At 43.0% G+C, this 14,515-nt stretch overlaps 2 protein-coding genes across 2 annotated transcripts; one reads left to right on the top strand and one right to left on the bottom strand.

Annotated features, from left to right (window-relative positions):
- Positions 1-526: 526 nt before the first annotated feature.
- On the bottom strand, positions 527-5,550 carry lpxn (leupaxin). Its single transcript, XM_036522378.1, has 9 exons — positions 5,492-5,550; positions 4,449-4,567; positions 4,271-4,332; positions 3,895-4,006; positions 3,306-3,593; positions 2,834-3,007; positions 2,182-2,263; positions 1,566-1,714; positions 527-1,217 (listed from the first exon to the last, which is right to left on the bottom strand). The coding sequence occupies exons 1-9, from the start codon at positions 5,547-5,549 to the stop codon at positions 951-953; spliced, it is 1,311 nt and encodes a 436-aa protein (XP_036378271.1). The 5' UTR covers position 5,550; the 3' UTR covers positions 527-950.
- Positions 5,551-6,446: 896 nt separating this feature from the next.
- On the top strand, positions 6,447-13,380 carry znf692 (zinc finger protein 692). Its single transcript, XM_036522167.1, has 12 exons — positions 6,447-6,732; positions 7,609-7,822; positions 8,192-8,223; positions 8,500-9,192; positions 9,312-9,393; positions 9,494-9,574; positions 9,669-9,776; positions 10,192-10,251; positions 10,493-10,571; positions 10,666-10,780; positions 11,647-11,746; positions 12,393-13,380. Exons 2-12 carry the CDS (start codon positions 7,656-7,658, stop codon positions 12,706-12,708), a joined length of 1,833 nt encoding a protein of 610 aa, XP_036378060.1. The 5' UTR covers positions 6,447-6,732; positions 7,609-7,655; the 3' UTR covers positions 12,709-13,380.
- The last annotated feature ends 1,135 nt before the right edge of the window (positions 13,381-14,515 follow it).

Here is a 14,515-nt window from a genome sequence, read left to right as displayed (position 1 = left end):
GAAAGTGAAAAGGGGGGAGAGTCGTAGAAGTCTGGCACTTCATACTTGATCTGTCCTGCCAATAACACATTAAATCTTAAACTTGGACCCAAACAGGCTCTGTTGAGTCCAACAGGGGAAGTTGAGTGAAGGACAGGGAAGCAGAGAGGGAAGGAGTGGGGGGGGAGAGAGAGAGAAAAGGAAGGGAGGCGGAGAGAGAGCCAGAGGCGTAGGGTCTAACACACTTTTATAAATACAGAAATCATTCAGACTGCTGTGAAACTCAACGTGACATCAAATGTGATACTGCCTGTGCGCTTAGCTCAGCTCTAATCTAACTCCAGTTTGTCAAAAGAACTTTATTTTTACTATCCTCTTTTTTGGTGTTGGTCCCTGTTCAAAATAAGTCTAGCTGGCAAGCTAGCATAGCATGTATACTCTTACTCTAGCCCCAATCCACTTAGATGTAATTGTACTGTTACTTCTGTGAGAGTACAAAATGTTGCACAATAAGTAATGAGGAACACACATTTCTAGTCTTCCACATATATTTTATTTCAGTTCCACTGGTACCACTAACCCTGACACAAACCTTAACCTTATCATACCAACCTATCCCTACCATCCTATTTTCACAATACTTCTCCTCTGCTCTGAACCCTCTCATGCCTATCAATTGAATATGTGGTTACTGCAGTCTTTTCCCTCTCTTTTACACAGACAGTACCAGAGAAAAGCCTGGACTGTAAAGCAGAGTTATTGCATTGTGGCATCAGACTAAAACAGCCCCCTTATGTACATTTTATGCTAATTCAGTTTCAAAAGAGAGCTAAAACATCCTTCAAATACAGTGCTCATTGCGATTTCATTGCGTCGATTGAGTTCTTACATTCAAATATAACACATCTGCACGTGAGGGCGAGGCTGGTGGACGTGTGACATAGAGCTTGTGCGATGCTCCCCTCTCCCTCTCACAGGAAGAGTTTCTCGTGGCAGATGCTGCAGTAGGGTTTACCCCCCTGCTCCTTGAACACGCCCTGGACGAGCTGCCGCAGGCAGAAGGCACACACAAAGTGCTCTGGGTGGAACTTGCGGTCCAGGGCAGAGATGCACCGTCCCGAAATAGGCGCCCCGCAGCCTCCACAGAGCGTTCCTTGCCGGGAGTGATAGTGCAGGGAGCAGAAAGGGCGACCGTTCAGCTCCATGAAGCAGCCATCCTGGAAGGGTTTTAGGCAGTCCTAGAGAGGAGGGGAAGAGGTGTTATTAGAGGGGTAGGAACAGCCAATGGAGAGAGGTTGGAGGCAGAGGGGGAAAGCAGACAAGGAAATCATGGGACTGATTAAGTTCTATCTTGATGGAAGTCACTCTGGATAAGAGCGGCTGTTAAATGCTTGTAATGTAATGTAATCTAATGGAATGAAAAAGAGCCGTGAAAACACGTGAATTGTAAAAAAAAAATCCTCTCTGGATAATCTGCAATGATTGCCTTCATATAGGTGTCATTGGGGATCAGGTGATGTCTTTGATTGGACGTCACCCGTCCCATACTTGGTGCGAGCGGCTGACGTCAGGTGGGGGGGGCTCACAGCACACACGAAGCAGCTGGGGTGCCAGGTTCCGTTGACTGCAGACAGGTAGTTCTGCTGCACAGGCTCCCCACAGCCCGAACACTTGGGTGCAAACAGGCGGTAAAAGTCCCTGGAGCAGTAAGGCTTTCCATCTCGCTCTATGAACCCTGGCAAACCAGCAGAAACAATGAAGAGTGTGGGGCACTTTTTAACAAGGTGGGTGCTTTAATGTGGAGGAGTAACCCAGCATCTAAAGTTCTGTTTACAGATGTACCATTGAGCAGAGCACCTAAACTAAAATGCCTGCATTCATATTAAGTGCTGTAATCTGATAATATGTACATGTCTTGATCATAACATGTCTCTGAGATTTGCCCTGAATAAGGGTGTCTACCAAGCAAATGAATGAAAAAAATAATAAACACCATAACAGACTCCTTCTCAGATTACAATCTCTTTCTCTACCTCCTCAGTCCCTGCCCAGTGTGTCACACTACATACCTTCAGATCACTGAACTGGGATCAGTAAAAGCGGAGTGGTGTGGGAGGCTACATTCTCAGGGCCTCTAAGTTGTGGTTTCTGTCCTGTCTGTCAGGTAGCAAGCGTCTCAGCATGTAGCTGTGTGTAACTCACCCTGCGATCCAAACAGCTCCCCACAGTGGGTACAGAAGAAGTGCTCTGGATGCCAGGAGCGGTCCATGGCAGTCAGGATATTCTGCAGTGAAGAGGCACAAGTGATTTGTGGGCCAGACACACAGCCAGATGTGGGGGATGACAGATGTTGAATTTGAAAATACTGTATACTGTAACGATGAGTGACTGATCATTATAGACCAGTCAGCTGAGGGAAACTGTGTTCTGACCAACTTTATAGACAAATCTGTAGTTTGACCTTCAAATTGAATGTACTGGTATGTGATAGAGGAGTGGTTAATAATAATTTATGTAAAACAATTGGAGTAGTGTATAAGCAGGATAGATGAACTCCAGCTGAAAAAGTTGGCGCCCTCTATTTTGTGGGGGCATTTGTGTTAGGGTGAAATTTGGTTTGGCCCACATTTGTAAACAACTGAATAAACATTCATCCAAAAACTTGAGCAAAAACCTTCTGCAGAAACTTTACAGACGTTATGCTGAACAGACAGACTGATAAAAATACCCTGGGTTAAGTTCGCTACATAGCCACAGGTTGTTTTCACTGTGCTGCTGTACAGACTGATTGAAGAAATAAGATACATAATGGAGCTTATTTCAGACAGGATAGACCATGCACATGACATTGTACCTGTAGAATGGGGCCCTTGCAGTAGGCACAGCGAGGAGCAAAGAGGCTCTGGTAGTCCTTCTCACAATACGCCTTCCCGTCCCTCTCAAAGAAGCCGCACGTGCCCAGCTCCGCCCCACACACAACACACACAAAGTGCTCCGGGTGCCACACTTCCCCCAGAGCCGTGATCATCTGGAAGAAGGGAGAAAGGAGCGATGGTGATGGGGTGATTGGGTCTGGGGTAGGCATGGGAGAGGAGCGAGGATGGACGGACATCCCATTTAATTTGAGACAAGTTTTTGGAGAATGGGTAACGGGTACCAGGGAAGGTTGAAAGATCCAGTGATTAAGTATATCTTTGCATACACATAACAGGCATTTGAGATAATAACAATAGACCTCTTCACGTTCTCATCTTCGACAATTCTCTGTAATTCTGTTTTGTGTTGTATGACCACTAACTGCTTATCATATAGCCTATATACTGTACCTTCCCCGCAATGCACTTGCCACAGGAAGCACAGAGGCCTTTGGCGGAGGTGCGCACGCCCATCTTCTCCATATCTGAGCTGAGGACCCCCAGGAGGTCATCTATGGAGGAGCCAGTCTTCCCGGGCAGTAGTGCCTTATCAGGTGCCTGATTACAGTCCTTTGTTGTGTTAGGTTCACCTTCTTTTGCTTGTCCTTTGTCCGTCTCCTTTGTCTCCTTTCTCCCCTTCTCCTTTCCAGATTTTGGAATGAGGGGTGGTGGAGCTGAGGCAGTGGGTGAGGCATCGAGCTAAAAAATGTAATACCGGAGTCAATATGAATGTGAACAGTAAGTGCCATCTACGTTTTAACTGTGAAAATCCAATGTCTCAAAATGGGTTGTTCAGAGAGATTGAGGTGCTGTTTTAAACATGTCAAATTTAAGGTTCATTTTGCTTATACTGCCCTCTGCTGCCAAATAGTTTGAAGTGACATAATTATTCCATCTATCAAGGTGTAAATTAAACTGTTACTTTTCTATAATGCTGTGACATTTCTAAGGTGAAAGGAAAACAGATCTATATGTAAATGTGTGGTGTTTCTAACTTTACCCCTAACTCCAGGCCCAGGAGCCCCTGCATGATGGAGTCCAGTTCTCGAGTGGCTGTGCCGGGGCTCATCAGACCCCCGCAGGCTGAGACCTCCACAGGCTCTGGCACTTCACTGACAGAGAGGGCAGGGGGCGAAACCATGAGCCGTGAGAGACAGGGGACAAACAGGGGACAGTCAGGGGTGAGTCAAGAGTGCAAGTGCATGAGGCACTGGCAGGGTAAAGGAGACAGAGTGAGGGCAGACACTCTACAAACAGAGAGAGGATACAGAGTACAGAGCGCGGAATGGGAAAAGGGAGGCATCCGGGACAGCCTGCAAAATACTGCATCGTGGTTACTCTCGAGTGTGTGAGTACAAATGTGACCTGCGTCTCACCTGTATACATGGCTACTGTCTGAGTCTTTGGGAGGGAGCTTAGAGGTGTACACTGGTGTGATCTGAAGATAAAGAGGACACACATGAGGAACACACAGCTAATAAACACACAGCTATAGCATACACTGGGTTCCCCACAGACTCTCTCCTCCATTTGTCTAAACGTCATGGTGAGCACCTGTCCATGTGTGCTGGCTGTTTCCTTCTTTCCTGTTAGCGCCACACTCTTCTGAGGGATATCTGCTGGTCCCAAGGTACTCTGGGAAGAGCTCTGGGCCAACTCTTCTAAGAGAGTGTCTGTCAAGTAAAAACAGCTCAAAAATATGCAAAACACATACACACACCTTCACACACTGCTGATATGCTGTAACAGTTTAGAAAACCCAACATCAGATTGGTATGGTGTTTTTGATGTTGCAAAACTCATCTTCCGCTCTAAATAAAGTAGTGATGCACACCCACTCTCCAATAGACTGCGAGGTGTAATACCCACAAAAAGGTGCTGCACTTACTGCAGCAAGCACTGCTTCCTGAGTAAGAGACCACAGAGAAACTGTGGCTGTTGCTCTCATTGCAGAAGTGATACTTAGAAAACAGTGAGTAACATTTCCTTATGACAAATAAGCAAACCTCTGCTCTCACTGTTGGCAAAAGTTCAAATCCATCCTTCTTCTCTGAAATGTTTCCCCGCTCTACCACACCCACAGATAGGGCATGTATGGTTTATTCAGTTGTATTAATTCTACTTTCACCTTTTAGACTTTGTAAAAGATGATTCCGCTCACTTAGGACAACCAAGAGACAAAGAGAGAAAACGGTACATTTCCTTTGAATCATTTTGTCACAGTATTGACTTCATGACAGCACTCTATCTGAAACCGAATGTAAGAACACTTAATACTTCTTATGAAGCTGTTAAAAAGAGACAAGAAGGCAGCTTGCTCTATAACAGCTTGTTCTGTTTTAAAAATGTAAAAATCATGCTTTTTAAGTTTCAAATTAGTTTAATGTGTTCATGATACATGTTACATTTTGTCTCTTTCTGCCTGTCCTGACTGTCTGCGTTTCTGTCCCTTTCTCTACAACAATGCCTCGTTTTCTGTATGTTCTCTATAGCTCTATTTTTCATTTCTCTAAATTAGGCAGTAAATCTGTCACCTAAATATATACAACAGAAGACAAATAAATACGGGTAGAGGAAGAAAGGATAGCAACACTCACCTAGCTCATCCATGCTTGATGATGTTCTCAAGCTTAAGGGAGGTGTATGTGTGTGCATGTGTTTGTGTGTGTGTGTGTGTGTGTGTGTGTGTATGTGTCTGTGTGTCTGTGTCTGCATTAAAGCGCAAGATCTGATTTGCTGACAGTTACAGTTATATCCGGTTGATCTCTCATGAGACTGAAACTGCAGCTTCCTTTAACATTTTGCCGGTTTCTTGAGCTGACACATCCCTCTTGTTAAGCTATGGTGTTTCTGCATTTCATATTTTTTATTCTCTGGTTGTTTTTTATCTCAGTTCAATCTTTCACATTCTATTTCACTTTAAATGTATGTGTCATCTTGTTTTCTCAGAACATATTGCCAGTTGCTTATTCATGAATTCTATGCCATTTTATTGTACTGTAACTTTTCTTGTCTGCTTAGGTCACAACTTGATAAATAAACACTTCTGCATTTTATCCACTCCCCAATTCTCAAATGTGGGGACAATTTAATTTCTGCAATTTTATTACTTTAATGTAGCAACCACACCAAACGTTTTCCACCAAAAGTTATTTCTGATTTACTTTTAACAATGTCCAATCACTTACATATTGGATTTTCGTTTTAGAATGTAGGGTCTAGGTTTTGATTAATGATTAAAATTGCTGTTCTTGACTAATGGTTTAATTAAAAAGTTATAAGGAAAACAATAATGAACTATACATTAGTAACGAACAATGATCTATCTAATCTCTGTAATTACTTAGTAGCACATGGTAATACAGCTTTGTCGCTGTCATATTTTTTCAATATTCATGGATAAAGAAGAAAACTAGTGAACGTCAGGTCAGTTCTCCGCTGTAGATGTTGCTTTCTTTCGAACTACATTCCCCACACTTTTGTCACCGTGGAGGCTTATGGGAAGAAAAAATAGACTGTTTCCACTTCCTATCATACCCCTGCTCAGTTCCTGTCTAAACCTCAAGGTAACGGCTTCTTGATATGATTAAACCTTTTGTGAAACTTTGAATGAAAGGCATTTTACTTTACTCATATGTAACGAAATTACTCGCTTTAGAGCATAGAAAATACATTGTGTGCAGTCTAACAGGAACAAAAAGCATCTGCCAGGATTTGTGCGGAAGAGATCGTACTTAAAAGGGCAACAAAATCATGGCGGGTGGGACCCGCTGAGATCAACAAGAGCGCTGGCCATGTACCTGTACTGTTTCTGTGCCACATTTGATACTTTTCACAGGTGTGTACGCCGCTGTATTTATAAGTACTTTTAAACACTTACGTTAATGAAAATTAACAAACGCAAAATACACTTTTGTTGGTGCGCTTGAATTTTTAAACCGGGTTAATTAACTAGCTAGTAATTCATTGCCGGTTAGAGAGTAGATACTCCACATCCACAGCTGTGACTTTTATGTGTTTAACAGATTTTTGTGGGGTTTTTTACAGGTTAATTTGTCTTTAAATACTGTTTATGTCTAATTACTGTCATTTAATGGCATCAGTTGTCTTTCAGAATGCATGTTTTCTAATTACCTCATTATTTCCCCAATGCAGATATTGTTCTGCATCTTGTTTTAATCTGTTCTGTCTGTTGTTAACGGTATAATTTACCATATATTTAAAAAAAATGTTATGGCAGTTATCTCATATATTGTGCATTCTTTACCTTCCCTAGGTAAAGATAAGGTTGCAACTTTGCATGGTTTACAAAATATGTGTATTTTCTTCATGATGCAGAAGTCTTCATTTCAGCTCCAGCCATAGGTGGATACTATGTAAAAAGGGCTTCTGTTATTGTAATGTTACTGTGATGTGGTGAAGGGCAACATTTATGTTTAAGACAAACATGCTATGTGAAGTGGTTGTGTATATTGATCAAGAATGTATTGTGACAAAGAAAGAATTGCAAGCATAAAATTAGGGTTAAACTTGGCCTTGCATACCACTAACATGCAACATTGAAGTTGTTGAGTAATTACGTAGACACCTAGGAAACATGTTGTTTTTTAATCCTGTGGTTTTAGTATGTATTTGCAAGTACCTTTATGTGGCCTGGCAAGGCCATCCCTAATCACCCTGCACACCCACTGATACCTAACCATGTGCTCATCAGTTGCAGGGTAGCTTTGCTTGAGGCCATCTGCATCCCCAGCTGCGGCGATGTCATCCCCTAGAGACGCTCTACGCCGTCAGAGGCGCAGGGAGCTGGATGCGAGGAGGAGCAAGTCCCGGGTGCGCCTGGGGGCGTGCCTGCAGAGCTGGGGCCAGCTGAAAGAGAGGCTGGGGTTCGCGCTGCACTCTGAGCTCGCTCAGCACCTGCTGGAGAGGTGTGTCATCACCCAAACCCAGCACTGGAGACGGTCGGGCAGGCACCTAGACATAACCACTCATACTCAGCGCTTATTGGCTCAGATGCGCTATGTGGAATGGCTTCACCAATTGGAGTAAAATGCTTTGAGCGTTACGTCCACTGCAAAAGAAGCAGAGATGGAGGTGCACGCATGTTGAGGGCGGATCAGAGAAAGGGCCACAGAGGGGCAGAAACGCTGGCTGGAAGGAAGTGATAAACAATGAGCAGAATGGTCTTGTCTTGTGAAGATAATTGCATGTTTGTGGCTGGGAGCTACTGAAGCAATGTCACTGTGAAATATTGTTGTGTTGTATGGCAGTAAATATTTTGTGTGTTTCTCCCTCAGCTACTTTTCCAAAGTCTGCATAAAGTGCTCAGGTAAATATTTATAGTTTCACTAGTTTATTGTCATTTTATTAAATCATGTGCAAATATCAAATATAGTATGTGCTTTTAGGATAATGATCAATGCACATTTACTTGGTCATTAATTCAGTAACTGAAAATTGCTAGTAAAATTTATTTTATTATTAGCTGTCTGTTTACAACTTTTTTGTTTAACCTTCTTTTCTTTTCTTTTCTTTTCTGTAAGGAGGAAGCTAGACATTTGAATTGTCAGTAAAGATGTAATCCTGTTTGGTTATGGTCTTCCAGGCAGTGGGAGAGAGGCGAAGGGGGCAGAGTCCATGATGACATCAGCAGAATCCCTCCAGCACCTGGTGCTTCTGGTCCACCACCATGGACAGCAATGCTCCTTCCCACCCACCCTGCAGCCTGGCGCTGCTAATGAGGGCCAAGCTGCTGGTGAAGAACAAGCTGGAGAGGAGGGAGAGAGGCAGACCAAGGGGAGAGAAGGAGGACCGAGCAAGGGTGAAACAGACTGCAGGTTAGAGGCTGGAGTTCAAGGCTGCATCAGGCTAACAGAAGAGGCACTTGGCCGTCACTCCCAGCAGAAGGGAGAAGCAGCAGATGGGGCAGAGGCAGAGATGTGTCTGAGGTACATCTGCGAAGGCGGCCATCTTTTCTCCTGGTGCCCTTCCCAGAAGGGGAGAGTGGAAGTGAAAGAGAGAGTTGGAGGTGAGGACGGAAGTGGGAAGACGGATACTGCCCCAGCTGCCGCTAACCCGTCCAGAGATCGTGGGAGGAGAGGAGTGAAGGAGATGAAGAGGGAGAGAGACAGAGAGGACACGTGCTCCTCTGTGGTGACCAGGAGACATGGTGAAGCAGGGCCCGTGGCAGCCAGGGAGTGCGCTGGGCCGCCAGAGGAGGATGGGGAGGGGGAGGGGGAGGATGAAGAGGTGGTCATTGATTTGAGGACCACAGAGACTGGAGAGAACAAAACAACAGGTTAGTAAAAAGAGATTTTTTAACTTTCATAGACTTTTTACCATGCAGATAACGTTCTAAGTGTCATATTCAGTCATGGTATTATTATGTTTTTCATCAGATATAACTGTATTTTTTAGGGGATGTGTGTATACAGCAAGTAGCATCAGAGACAGCAAGTGACCAGGCAGCAGCAGAGTCCTCCCGGCTGCAGGAAGATGGGTAAAATGGTGGTTTAATCTGTAAAACAGCTATTCAGCATTGGTTTGTTTTGTTTGTTCCATGTCCATATCTTATTATTTGATTTTGTTTGCATCAATAGGCAGCTAAATGATGAAGAAGAGAGGGAAGCAGATGACCCAGACACTCTCATAGACAAGAATTACAGCCTTTCCCCCAAAAGGTCCAGTCTAAGCTGCTTAACATACTGTAATAACCTAACAAGTAGCTTCATATCAGACTGATTAGATGAAAAACAATACATTTTCTGTTTATAGTGACTCAACTGCAGTGCAGCAGAAGGCCACTAGGGGGAAACAGAGGAAAGCCCTTCAGTCCGGAAAAGTGAGAGGAAGAACAAGGGTAGCCAAGCGGGACCGCAGCAGGTGGTTTGGTTTGTTATTATTCCTACATTTCGCTTCCTCCTTTTCACTCTGTGTTAGCAGGTGTCACTGACTTTCCGTGACAATTATTGTATTTGCTCATTTGTGAGTAAACTATGTCTCTAGAGAGTTTGACACAATCTTTCTTGTGTTTTTTTTCTTGAACAACCATAATAAAGCCATATACCAGTTAGGTTTCTGTTTGTATGTTTGTTTGCCTATGTAAGCATTTTTACAGCTTAGTTTGAGTGTGTCTTTCACGCCTGTACCAAAACATGTTGGTGTGAAGACATGCTGAGATGGATAAAGTGACAAAAAGTGAAGAATGGTTTAATGAAGAGTATAATTAAGCTAACATCACTATGTCATGTCCTTCAGAGTAATAATGCATTCTTTCATTTGGTTGAGTTTTTTTCAGAAGGACACCAAGGGGGCTGGCTGATGATGACATTTCTCAGATTGGTGGCAAAAGAAAAAGGTTTGGCCAATAGTGCTGCAATCCGCTTGAACAGGTTGCTCATCGTGTTAACCTGGATGGCTCAGAACAACTGTGGAATTCAGCTCTGTGGAGTTACGCTGCTGCCATTCACTTAAACTGTGTGGAACAATACATGAAATGCCCCACAGAATATCCTGTACAGAGTGTAGTGCATGGTTCTGATAATAAGACCTTTATTTTCTTGATTCGGTCAGCTGTAATTGTGCGGTCCCTGTCACAGAAAAGCGACGCCACGGGATATTCTGCCCTGTGAGTTTGACGGCTGCGGGAAGATTTTCTCATCCCGCCAATACCTCAATGTGAGTAGGGCTCTGCGAGTGGCGTGCGGCGCCCCGCGTGGTGGTGAAGCACGGGCAGCGGCGTCACAGTGACTGTCCCCTCTGTGTACCTCAGCATCACATGAAGTACCAGCACGTCCAGCAGAAGACGTTCGCCTGCCCTCACCCCTCCTGCGGGAAGTCCTTCAACTTCAAGAAACATCTGAAGGAGCATGAGAAACTGCACAGCAGTGAGTCCTTCATCATCGTCATCATCATCATTGCAGTTAACAAACAGTGGGTGTAGGTGCAGCCAAAAAAGTATTCAAATGGAGGAAATACGTGTATACTAAAGGAAGCAGCTGAAGAGGTTTCATATTCATATTATAACAAAATTCTGTGGTTAAAGTGTTGTTTTTGTATAAATAACAAAAGCATTCCAATGAGTAACTCAATGGAGAGCAGACAGGGTTTTTGCTTTTACGTGCGTATGCTGTGCACCACAGCACAAGCTACAATGCTTTGTGGTCATGTGTGTGCATAACATGGCCCAAAGAAGACAGTATGCATTCAAAGCTAATTTTTTGTGTATGCTGTAGCTTGCTGCAAATTCAGGTAAAATTTAAGTTTTATCCTTTTATTTTTTTTAGATAAACCCTGCACCTTTATCAAACAAATGGTTTAATTCACTCTTTCGAAAATAAAAGATGCTCACTTGTTTTTGTTGTCTGTATGCTTGTCTTGTGGTGTTACTGTGTGGTGTTCCTAGTTTAGCACTTAACTCCGTATCTTACTGACCTCTTTGTAGTACTTTTCGATAACAGCTCTTAGCACTGTGATGCACTTGTTTGGATGTCACTCTGGGTAAGAGTGTCTGCTAAATGACATAATGTAATTTTCCTGTGTGCATGCATACAGGAGATATATCAAACTGTCATTGTCAAATTGGGTGAATTTGGTGTCCATATAATTAAGCAGCCTCGGTGATAAAAACAATTGCACCACCACTATTCTGTTTGACAAATGGCCAAATGAGCAGCCATGTGATTAGCTCTGTGATAACAGCGGCACTGTGCAGTAGAAAGTAAATGCGCGGTGTGATATTTGTGTCTGTGAGATCAGAGGGACTACATCTGTGAGTTCTGTGCCCGAGCCTTCCGCACCAGCAGCAACCTGATCATCCACCGGCGGATCCACACTGGAGAGAAACCGCTGCAGTGAGTACCCTGACTCACAGCTGCCCCCCAGTGGCTGTGTGAGAGAGTGTGGCAGTGATTATCACTGGTGGTGACTGTAATTTGGGATTATCTGGGTTTGGGACCAGTTAATCCGCGTAGAACCTGCTTATTAGTGATAAAAGTGATTGTGATGGAGAGTGTGACTGAATCCAACCTTTGTGGTGATTATGTTTGCAGAGTCTTCTAAAATGCATGTATATTTGAAGTTGAAGTCAAAGACAGTATCTAAATTTGATATACTTTTTAGTTTTATTTAGATGTCACAACTTTTCAGTAGGGTTTCTTTCTTAAAAAAGGCTCTCTGGATAAGAGCGTCTGCTAAATACCAATAAAAATGTTAAAATGTAGAGTTTCATTTGAGCTATTTGTGTTGACTTAAAATATCATTGGAAGCCAGCTCAATGTGGAGAAATTACATTACCGTATTTTCTTTACTAAATAGTCATCTGCTGGCTTTATTTGGGATAGAGAGGTTACATTCGTCAGGCGTCGATACAGATGGTGGTCTGCTGAAGTGTGTCAGGTGCACCTTGCTCAAGGGTATAACAGCAGTGACTTTGCATGATATCCTCTGTGGCTGTGCCTGTTTATGTGTTTACTCCATTTCCTCACCTTTTCTGCCCAGGTGTGAGGTGTGCGGCTTTACATGCCGCCAGAAGGCATCTCTGAACTGGCATATGCGCAAGCACAATGCAGAGAGCAGCTACCAGTTCCCCTGTGAGATCTGTGGCCGGCGCTTCGAGAAGAGGGACAACGTTACGGCTCACCGCAGCAAGAGCCACCCTGCCCAAGCAGGCAGCAGCTCGTCTGCGGCTGACCAGGCTGTCCCCACTTCCTCTGTCACTGACCCGCCTGCCCCAGCCTCTGATCATGATGTGCACAGTAGTGACCTCACTGGCCAGTCCACTGACACTAGTGACTTCTCCATCGTAGTGATTTGAAAGCCTTACGCAGTGGTGTTTTGTCCTGTGTCCTGAAGCGCTGTAACCCCTTGTGTGAAGCAGCTCTAGGGCATCAGGGTCTCTGTATCTACTGTAAACAGTGCCACATGTCCTGGGTGACCCAAGCTTAATGGTCAGTAGCTTTGACAAATTCTGCCTTGACCCATGCTGTGTCCCTGTCCTGTTCCAGAGACATGCAATTTTTAAATTATTTTTTTGCACTCTTCCCTCCTGGAATTTTATACCAGCAGGTTTATCTGTAAATTATCTCTGAATTTCATGTCTATTTGAAGCAGACAATGTACACAACAAACAGTTTACTCTGAACCATTGTAACACTAATAGTTTGACCACAATAATATTTAATTTCTAATGAGCTAATGAAAACTGTAGAATTGTGTTAATTTGATTGCAACATAGCCTTTGTAAATGAAAATGAAAGGAAAAACCAAAAAGAAGTGGTTAAAGAAAGTGACTGCATTTGCCATTACACCCATAACCTCATAACATGTGTCTGTGAGAGGAATTATGTGCCAGCGTTTATAGCAACCTGTAGTATGTCACACAGAGAAAGGTTAATGAATAAAAGGATCAACTGCTGTTGATGTTAAGAGGAAAAATTAGTTTTCTTTTTGTATGTACAGTTTTCCCCTCCAAATTGGATCTGTTGAAAAGCACAACATTTTTAAATCAGTCAATAAAGAAGGAAAAAAATAACTGGTGTTGAATATTGATAATAATTGCCTTGATCTGTTTCTGTGTATTTCTGTGTATCTGTTTGTGTATTTCTGTGTATCAGGATTATGTGTGTGCTGAGGGTAAGTGAGAGTATATTCCATTTTGTCTGCTACTTCATTCATTGGATTTTATTGGTTGTTGATGTGAACTGGAAAAAGACGTGTTGATGATGGGAAGTATGCTGTCCAGCCATGTTCCAGGTCAATGGGTGTCATGCTGCCAAGCCTATACAGCACAGACAGGTAAAGCCCTTTGGGTTTTCCCACAAAGGTTATCACAATGACCCTGAGGTATGAGCCTTTACAAATAAGGTTATCACAATGACCCTGAGGTATGAGCCTTTACAAATATTTACTTATGTCCCCTGTAATCTATTTTAAATACACGGAATTCTGAAACACTTTCATAAGGCCACACACTAACGGTCAAATGTGAATCATTTTTAACTTGTCTTTCATGTATTTTTTACTTCTCCACCTTAATGTTCATACCCAATACATCAGTGTGCAAAATACCCAGTGGCAATCGGGCAATAGGCAATAGGGGTGCCCCCTACCCATACCTGCCAACATTTAGGTTTCAAAATACGGGAGGTTTTTTGGGGGGCGGGAGTGGATAGTAAATAAATAAGTAAATTGTATGTAGTGTGTGGATTGTGTGCGTAGATTGTTTTAAGCTCTTATCTTGGTCATTATAAGGGCTAGCCATACATGCTGTATCTTCTTTTTTTTCAGAACAGCCTAGGCTATCCAGATCTTCCATTATTTGATATAATACCTGCAGATTTTTTATATTAGCCTTTGTATCAAGGAAAAGATTGTGTCTTATGAAATTGTGATGTTCTTACATGTATCTCACCATAAAATGCTGGCAGTAGAGATATCTTTTCATAATTATGAAGGGGAGATTGTCTGGAATCTGGCAATATCAGAACCATGATACTCTACGGGATACTCTATGATTTAGCAATTTGAAAAAATATGTGCTTAGTGCCCAACGGAAATAAATGACATTGTTTTATTCACTGAAGTCTTGTCACTAAATCATTGGATGAAGAATGTGCTTTATT

This window comes from Megalops cyprinoides, chromosome 2, assembly GCF_013368585.1.
Source record: "Megalops cyprinoides isolate fMegCyp1 chromosome 2, fMegCyp1.pri, whole genome shotgun sequence".
NCBI classification, from domain to species: Eukaryota; Metazoa; Chordata; class Actinopteri; order Elopiformes; family Megalopidae; genus Megalops; species Megalops cyprinoides.
This window is presented reverse-complemented; position numbering and strand designations above follow the sequence as displayed.

Coding starts and splice junctions, on each gene's coding strand:
- lpxn (XM_036522378.1), bottom strand. CDS start 5,549: ATGCACACACATACACCTCCCTTAAGCTTGAGAACATCATCAAGCATG. Junction 3,594..3,894: donor TCCTGGGCCTGGAGTTAGGG/GTAAAGTTAGAA, acceptor TACATTTTTTAG/CTCGATGCCTCACCCACTGC. Junction 3,008..3,305: donor GCAAGTGCATTGCGGGGAAG/GTACAGTATATA, acceptor CCCTTCTTCCAG/ATGATCACGGCTCTGGGGGA.
- znf692 (XM_036522167.1), top strand. CDS start 7,656: ATGTCATCCCCTAGAGACGCTCTACGCCGTCAGAGGCGCAGGGAGCTG. Junction 9,575..9,668: donor TACAGCCTTTCCCCCAAAAG/GTCCAGTCTAAG, acceptor TTCTGTTTATAG/TGACTCAACTGCAGTGCAGC. Junction 10,252..10,492: donor ATTGGTGGCAAAAGAAAAAG/GTTTGGCCAATA, acceptor TCCCTGTCACAG/AAAAGCGACGCCACGGGATA.